Below are 9,542 nucleotides of genomic sequence, written 5' to 3' on the forward strand. Positions count from 1 at the left end.
AATCAGATTACTTTTTTCAAGTAACTAGTAAAGTAACACATTACTTTTTCATTTACAAGAAAATATCTGAGTTACTTTTTCAAATAAGTAACACCAGTTATACTTTGCTTCCCATTTATTGATTGAAAGCTCAATTAATGTTTTATTGCTGTGGAGTGTTGAACTTTCTTCTTCTGCATTCTGCTGTACAGACGTGAATTTACATTTTCTTCAGCCTGAGGCTTTTGGTGTGAAAGGGCTTGTTTACATTTTCTTCAGCCTGAGGCTTTTGGTGTGAAAAGGCTTTTATATTTGCCAAAAATATAACTTTTTATATTAAAAGCAAACAAGCAAGCCCCGCCCAGATTTAAAAAGTAACGCAAAAGTAACGTATCACATTAATTTCCATAAAAGTAACTAAGTATCGTAATTAGTTACTTTTTTAAGGAAGTAACGCAATATTGTAATGCATTACTTTTAAAAGTAACGTTCCCCAACACTGAAAATAATCGCTATATTTATTAATAATGGGGATCATTTGATGTGACAGTCTGAAGGGGTTGCTGTTTGTCTTCCAGTTTGTCTTCGCTGGAATCTTGTCGAATCTTCTGTACAAACACCCTGAGCTTCTACAGGTTAGTGTGTGTGTGTCTGAATAATATTAATTCAGCTTCTGGAAAGTACGAGCGGTCGTTCTGGTTTATGTTCCAGACTTGTTTCATCGTTAACATCGGGTGTCTGCTTGTGTCTGGGATCGGAACGATTCTCCTGATTGTTGATCTTCATCCAGGTGGAGATACCATCCAGAACAAGGTAGAATAATAATAATCAAGAATTCCTGCAGTTATGAACATTTGTCCTTCACATTTACTCTTGCATCGAGTTTTATTAAATGCATAAAACATGTTTTCAAATGGGACAGTAATAGATACGTATATGTCAACATTTTTAATTATTGAAAGATACCAAATACAAACTGTGTGAATCTCAGAAAAACACAAGCAGGTCAAAATCAAAAGTGGAGGAAAAATTATATATATATATACTATTTTATTTTGTAACAAAGTATTATAATGTATTTCATTATAATTTATTTATTTTAATTTTTTATTTTATAATATAAAAAATTATTAAAATTATTATAAATTATTTTATAAAATACATTTTGCATGAAGAATATCAAGCCTATCTGAAGGACAATTAATATTCGTTGCATTGTGATGCTATTTTATGACAGTTAAGCATATTAAAATTTCTGTAATACAATGGGTTGTTTTCAGTGAAATAAGCATAAATTATAGGCAATTCAATAAATTGTATTAAAATGCATAAATAAACCTAAAAATATACTTTTAAATAATGTATTAATAAAATTGAAGTATTATATCTTCATTGCATTACAGTGAGAATTTGTGGGGAAAATCTGCTTAAAAATGTCATGAAGACTTATAATGTATACAAAAAAAAGACATTTCTGCAAAATATAATTTAATGTTTCTTTCTTTTGATTGTGAGGTAAAATATAACCTGAATATGTGCTTTACAGACTTCATGAAGTTGATCCTGTAGGATTAAAATGAAATTATTGATTCAAGTTTTCAAAGCAGGTCTCGTCTGATGTAAAGATTGTTGTCAGCTGAAGATGAAGCGTGTGTGTGTGTGTGTGTGTGTGTGTGTGTGTGTGTGTGTCTCTGTCTGTGTGTGTGTGTGTGTGTGTGTGAGTGTGTGTCTCTGTCTGTGTGTGTGTGTGTGGGTTTGAGTGTGTGTCTCTGTCTGTGTGTGTGTGAGTGTCTCTGTCTGTGCGTGTGTGTGAGTGTGTGTTTGAGTGTGTCTCTGTCTGTGTTTGTGTGAGAGTGTGTGTGTGTGTGTCTCTCTGTCAGTGTGTGTGTACATTTTTCTTTATCTTTATTTTTTTTATATGAAATGAATGAACCAAAACAATGATTTAAAATGGTGACAGCTTTATTTATTATTTTGTTTTATTAGCTGTAAAGCTGGATATTATTCCTCTGTACATATTTTCACATTTATATACTGAATTAATGTAATTCAAAAGGGCTTATTTCTTTATGTTACTTGTGCACTTGAGTTTTTAATAAATTACAAAATTCAATTTGATTTTAATTACTGTTGTTTTATTTTTATTTTCATGGTAAAATGTCGGACTCAATCTTTATTAACAATGCAATCCTGTAGTAGCATCAGAACTCAGTTTGTTCAACTATTTGTACAATCAGAAATACTGAGTCAGACGTCGAGAGGTGAAGAATCTGCAGTCTCAGAATGAAAGGAGTCAAAATAAAACAGCTGAATTAATGTAGATCCGTGATCTGGGTCCTGTAACGTACCAGCACTGCAGTCAGAATTCATATTTTCATATTCATCAGTGCGGCTCTGGACGATTATCAGTCTATGAAATGATGATATGATGAAATGTCTCAGTGCATTTGATCTCTGTCTGTCCGAACACTGCTGTCCGTCGCTCCGTCTCAAAGGATTCACAGCTGCAATGAAAAAGAAGAGAAGTTTTGTGACGCAGCTGATGTGCTGTTGATACTGTTTGATGTTTATTAAGAGCCGTTTACACTGACAGCGATCATGTGTGTGTGTGTATATATATATATATGCAACAGCCAAATCGTGTTCATTTACATTTATGCATTTAGCAACTTACAAAAGAGCCAATAATATTTGAAATATTTAATTCTAGATTTATTAGACAACTAGATTTGCCCACATGCATGCATTATCCATTGTACAACTGTATTATTTTTTATTAAATCCTCCTGCATTATTGCAATGGGTACCTTAATTTGTAATTGTAAGATTTTTATTTAATAATAATTACAAAGAGATTTGATTTTCTTTCAACACTTTGGTATATTGTTTTTGGTATATTTTAAAACTCTTTGTATCTTTTCATTTTCTTTTTAGTTTGTTTAATATTTGTATTTAATAATAATCATAATAAAAATATGTAGTTTTATAGTCAAACAAAACTCTTCGCAATAAAAAAGTAATTTTTAGCTTCTTAAAGTTATTTTTATAGACTATGCAGATGCACTTACAAACAAATTAGCCTCACTCATTCTAGAATTATTCATTCTTCCAAATATAGATATTTAAATCATCTGGTCAAAATATTTGTATTTTTTCAGATCGCAAATATTGCAGAAAAACAACATTTGCTGTATTTTTTTCATATTGCAAATATTGAAAAAACAAAAACAAAAAATGCTGCATTTTTCATATCATCAATATTACAGAAAAACGAAAATTCGCAATTCAAATTTTTTTAAAATATTTTTTCATATCGCAAACTGTCGAAAAACAACATTTCCTGTATTTTTTCACATTGTCAATATTACAGAAAAACAAAACTGCACAATTACCTTTTTTTAAAAAATATTTTTTCATATCACAAATAGAAAGAAATACAACATTTCCTGTATTTTTTCATTTAATCAATATTACAAAAACAAAAACAAAATTCACAATAAAAAAAATGATTTTTTTTCATGATGCAAATACTGCAGAAAAATATTTCCTGAAAACAAAAACAAAAAATGCTGCATTTTTCATATCATCAATATTACAGAAAAACGAAAATTCGCAATTCAAATTTTAAAAAAAATATTTTTTCATATCGCAAACTGTCGAAAAACAACATTTCCTGTATTTTTTCACATTGTCAATATTACAGAAAAACAAAACTGCACAATTACCTTTTTTTAAAAAATATTTTTTCATATCACAAATAGAAAGAAATACAACATTTCCTGTATTTTTTCATTTAATCAATATTACAAAAACAAAAACAAAATTCACAATAAAAAAAATGATTTTTTTTCATGATGCAAATACTGCAGAAAAATATTTCCTGTATTTTTTCATATTGCAAATGTTGCAAAAAAAATCCTTTATGTTGTCATATCATCAATATTACAGAAAAAAATTATGTATTTTTTCATATGACAAATATTGCAAAAAAAGAGTCATGTATATTTCATATCGCAAATACTGCAGAAAAACAAAAATTCCTGTATTTTTTAATATTGCAAATATTGCAAAAAAAAAAAAATCCTGTATGTTGTCATATCAATATTAGAGAAAAAAAATTCCTGTATTTTTTCATATCGCCAATATTGCAGAAAAACAAAAAAAATCCAGTTTTTCTGCATATCACAATGCCAGTTTCTTTTTTTTACAATATTGTGCAGCCGTAGTTTCTGCTCAATGTTTACAGTTTCCCACTGTACAGTAAAGTCTGACGATACTGATGTATTGTCAAAAGTCGCTCTCACATAGTCAGCGGTCACTGAAAATGCTGTGAATCGCTGTCAGTGTGAACGCATCTTTGCAGGGAACCGCCCGGCTCATTCGTCTGCGTGAGCGATGCTCGCTGCATGATTTCACAGCATTTATGCAACTCATTTTTCTCAAAAAGCCTTCTTGCTTTAGATGCACAAAACGTCTCGACACAAATAAGACTCGACACACAGGATCTTCAACATGCATTGTAGTGCATGTGCATCGCACGGTTATTTTCAACATAAAGTGCATGCATCGCACATGTGATACATGACAATGCCGTCAACTCGTTCCTCAGTGAGAGACAGTAATGCAAAACCATTGCTTCAGCCTCAAAAGGATGATATTGCAGCTAAAGCAACAGACATTTTTATTGATAAACTAAAGCAACTTAAAAGTGCTTTACTAAAAACATGAAGTGCATGTAAATGCATGTAGATTTCCACTGTAAATGCATTACTGTAAATGTGTTTCAGCACGTTCAGACTCACTGAGGATGACGTTACTGTCTCATTAAGCTCAAAATAACCCAGAACACTGCTTGAAGCACCAGGAGGACCCTTGAAGCCCAACACACACATGCAGCTCAACACAAAGGGTTTCTCTGAGAGCGTCATCAGGAAGCACACGGTTACTTACTGATCTGAAGCGTTTGATTCAGACCAGAGTCGAGAGGCCTAACAGACCTGAAGTCTTGCTCTGGTAAAACAAACACGTCAGACGAAACTACTGTTAGAAAAACGACGAGAGGAAGAACAGCTGCAGAACACGTCAGTTACATGTCTGAAATAGTGATGCTTGGCACCAGTAAACGTAAAAAATATTTAGGTCTTCATTTAAAATTGATGTATTTGAATTGCATTTAAAATTTCCATGCCATTGGATTACACAGTTTTAACAAAAACAAATACATTTCAATGTGATGCATATTTGTCAGTCATACAGAAAAAAAAAAAAAAAAAAATTCATAAATGCATGAATAAAATAAAAATCATGGCATAGTTTATTATTAACTCTTCCATTTGATTTTGGTTACATTATTTCCATTTTTTTTAATTTCAATTATTTGTTTAAACCCTGAATAATAAACAACATAATAGAATAAAATGAAATGAAAGAATAAAAAATGTGGTTAAAGAGAAATAAAGAAAATAACAAATAAAGGGGGAAAAGGTAATACAAAAATGCAGGACTAAATTGAATAATAATTGTATTTGTTTTAGCAAGTCATTTATTTCCCTATTATTTATTCATTTATTTATTTCCCTATTCATTCATTCAGTATGAACATGGTTAAAACATGTCTAGCTGTGGAACAAGTGATATTCAATTAGTGAAAATGTTTGAGATTTAAACAAATTTGATTTACTGATGATAAATACATAAACTTGGTTACTGTACAAATAAAACACATTCAGTTTATTATTACTATATTAGAGAAATCTGACCAGTTTCATTTCTGTAAGACTGACAAATATGCATCAGATTAAGTTTATTATATGTGCCCCTGGAGCACAAAACCAGTCTTAAGTCGCTGGGGTATATTTGTAGCAATAACCAAAAATACATTGTATGGGTCAAAATTATTGATTTTTCTTTTATGCCAAAAATCATTAGGATATTAAGTAAAGATCATGTTCTATGAAGATATTTTGTAAATCTCCTACCGTAAATATATAAAAACGTAATTTTTGATTAGTAATATGCATTGCTAAGAACTTCATTTGGACAACTTTAAAGATGATTTTCTCAATATTTAGATTTTTTTGCACCCTCAGATTCCAGATTTTCAAATAGTTGCATCTCAGCCAAATATTGTCCTATCCTAACAAACCATACATCAATGGAAAGATGATTTATTTGGCTTTTATATGATATGTAAATCTCAATTTCAAAAAATTAAACCTTATAATGTTTTCGTGGTCCAATGTCACATTTGTTAAAAACAGTGTGATCCAAATGAATGGAAATGTTACATGCAAATTAAAATATATAAATCTTCAATTAAGGCCTAATGTTTTTTTCCCCATCATTTTAGTAATGGTTATGCATGAGCGTGTGGGTTTGCTCTCTCACCGCTGTGATGAACGTGCTGCTCTGACTCTGCAGCTCCTGCTCTTCGTGGTAGAGGATGGAGGACGTGACTTCGGGTGGAGACGGGGACAGATACGAGCCTCCGTCACAGGTGTAGCTCTCCATCACTAACACAGGATGATGCTGGACACTCACTGCAGACGCACAACACAACACTTACATATAGCCCTTCTCAGCTATACACAACTATTACAGAAACATTCATTATTTATATAGAATTTATTCAGAATAAAACTTTTATTCAGCAAGGATGCATTAAATTGATCAAAAGTGAATTTTGAAATACAAAACAGTATAGTGCAGCACAGTTTTCTGTATTTTCGATTAAATATATGCAGCCTTGTTGAGTATAAAACACCATATGATGGCTAATGAAACGTCACAGCAAGAACAATTAATAATAAAACGATCAGAAATATTGTATTGTTTTGAGACGGAACAGGAAGAGGAACTGGACAGAATCTTGTCTAATAGTAAGAGAAGGTGAATGTCTGTTCAACTGTAATTGATTGCTGTGATCAAAGCTGAAGTTTCAGCATCATTCCTCCAGTCTTCAGTGTCACTCACTCGTGGAGTCGTGCTCGAGCTCGTCCTCCTCGATGCAGTCGTAGGGCCAGTGGCTCAGGGACGGATGGAGGTGCAGGTTCAGAGAGCTCAGCAGAGAGGACGAGGACTGGCTGCTGGACGAGGACGAGCTGCTGTTGGAGATGGTGGAGTGCGGTCTCTTAAATGGCGTGGAGTGATCGAACGAGGACACCGCTACTGACGCCCGCATCCGTGACTCTGCAGAGACCAAAGACGGACAAAATCACACTCCATGTGCATCACACGTCAAATGCTGCAGCTCCACATAAACAAGACACATATGATTCACTGTAGAAGGTTCCAGTGCTGGTATTGTATATAACTAAAACTGTTAAGAGAATTAACATTCTCATTGACTGAAATTAAGCTCCTTGACAACATTTTTTTAAAATAAAAAGCAAAACATGTTGGAAATATAATATTCTTTTGTTTAGTACGTAGTTAGGAACAGTGCCTTAAAAAACACTGAACTCAAGTTAAATTTAATGCTAATTACAATAAATAAATAAGTTAATAAATAACTGAATAAATCAATACAAAAATTGATAAAAATGTTCTAGATCAATCAGTAGAGCATGGTGCTAGTAACACCAAGGTCGTGGGTTCGATTCCCAGGGAAAATAATACATTAAATAAATACATAAATAAATAGAAATAAAGAGGAATTAAAATTAGTGCTTTCAAAATTAGCACGTTAACACAGGTGATTATTTTTTTTCAGTTTAACGTGTTAAAAATATTTTACGCAATTAACGCAGGAGCGGAGCTAGGGTTGGCCACCCCTCTCACAACTGCTGTTTTCTTGTCAAGAAGTTCATTTATTTAGTCACAGATCGTCTTTACGAGCATATCAAAGCATGAAATAAACTACGTGCATGCAATGTCGTGGTCAGTTAACTCATGAAGTTACCAAAAAGGTGATTAAAGCTGCCTTTAAACTGTGCATGCATGTAATATATTTTATATGAGTCAGATTTAAGAACATGTCTCTGAAATGGTTTTTAAAACGGTCCTGTAGTACCGCAGCACTGTCTCCCTCATCTAACACACCTGACTCAACTCGTCAGTTCATTAGTAGAGACTTTACAGTTTTTTACGATTGCTTAAGCACAATTTTGAAAACAGGGCCCGGTTTGTCAAAACACTACACACAATTAACACAACCCTACACCAAAGTAGCACAACACTTCAGATCATTTGCAAAATGGAACACTTTTGTCAAAACTATACACAACTTTATAAAAACAATATTTTGTTACCATACGAAACACACACATTTCATATGACTTTAATCTTTTTGAACCAGTTACACACCGCTGTTGCTAACTTAAAACACTTTTAGCAAGTGTGTTTTGCTCCATGAGTGTAAGGTTTTGCTAATTGTTGGAAAAGTTTAATTTTAGTGTGTAAGCAATCGTAAAAAACTGTAAGACCTGAAGTGGGTCAGAAAAGGTAAAGAGAGTTGAGAGAAAATACGATGCATGTCAGATCCGAGACACGTTCAACAGCGACAGCTCTTAAAGTAACAGCAGCCAAAACAATCTAATAACCAGCTGCTGTGATGTCTGTTCATCAAAGGAAAAAAGAAAAAAGAGGACATCAATAACTTTTATAGCTTTAAGGATTCATCTATATTATTTAATTTAGAATTTAGTGTTTGATAACTTCAATTTCAACTTCTGTATATTTCTGCTGAAGGGCACAGGTAAATATGATATTTATTATAATGGGTTTATGTGAAGATTGTTTTAAGTTCTCTTAAATTAGAAGTTGTTATTTTTTAAAGTCTAATAAATGTTAAAATTGATAGCTCTCAGTTATACTGTAATGTTGAATGGCTGTAGTCAATGGTTAAATATTATGGGAAAAACTATTTTATAGAGACATCAGTAATATTGGTATCAGTGATACTGGCCTTCAGTGTTAAAAACAAAAGATGCCGTTTAACAATTAAAATATACTGTCTTTATGTTGTTTGTACATTAATTCGAAGATTTAATGTTAAATTATTGCACTATTAAAGTATATTTAAAAACTTTAATGTTAGGTGGGATTAATCACGATTAAATTCAGGAAATATGTGCGATTAATTAGTTAACGTTTTTTAAATCAATTGACGGCACTAATTAAAATATAAAAACTACAGGAAAAAATGCTTAAGTTGAAATACAATTATTGTTATATTAGTATAATATTATATTAATATTATTGTTTAACACACTGAAGAAGGCCTTGAGCCAGGGCTGGACTGGGACAAAAAATCGGCCCTGGCATTTTTTTTATTATTATGTTGAAAACAGCTGAGTGGAAATTTGTCAGGTTTCTTTGATGAATAGAAAGTTCAGAAGAACAGCATTTATCTGAAATAGAAATATTTTGTAACATTATAAATGTATTTATCATCATTTTTGATACATTTAAAGCATCCTTGCTAAAAGTATTAATTTCTATAATTTCTTCACCCCTCCCAAAAAAATAAAAAATAAAAAATTATACTGACTCCAAGCTTTTGAATAGAATAGTGTATAATGTTATAAAAGCTTTTTATTTCAGATAAATGCTGATCTTTGGAT

General features: G+C 31.8%; 1 protein-coding gene across 1 annotated transcript in view; it reads right to left on the reverse strand.

Moving 5' to 3' along the window:
• Nucleotides 1-2,068: 2,068 nt before the first annotated feature.
• LOC107707116 (pleckstrin homology domain-containing family G member 4B) overlaps nt 2,069-9,542 on the reverse strand; it is an 83,640-nt gene continuing 76,166 nt past the window's right edge. The window contains exons 23-26 of the mRNA XM_016511018.1: nt 6,952-7,167; nt 6,367-6,518; nt 4,930-4,989; nt 2,069-2,483 (exon numbers count right to left, since the gene is read on the reverse strand). Coding sequence (XP_016366504.1) covers nt 4,948-4,989; nt 6,367-6,518; nt 6,952-7,167 — 410 coding nt within the window. The 3' untranslated portion in view covers nt 2,069-2,483; nt 4,930-4,947. The remainder of the gene's footprint in view (nt 2,484-4,929; nt 4,990-6,366; nt 6,519-6,951; nt 7,168-9,542) is intronic.

The sequence above is a fragment of the Sinocyclocheilus rhinocerous genome, unplaced genomic scaffold (assembly GCF_001515625.1).
Source record: "Sinocyclocheilus rhinocerous isolate Xijiao unplaced genomic scaffold, SAMN03320098_v1.1 scaffold4310, whole genome shotgun sequence".
Classification (NCBI taxonomy): Eukaryota; Metazoa; Chordata; class Actinopteri; order Cypriniformes; family Cyprinidae; genus Sinocyclocheilus; species Sinocyclocheilus rhinocerous.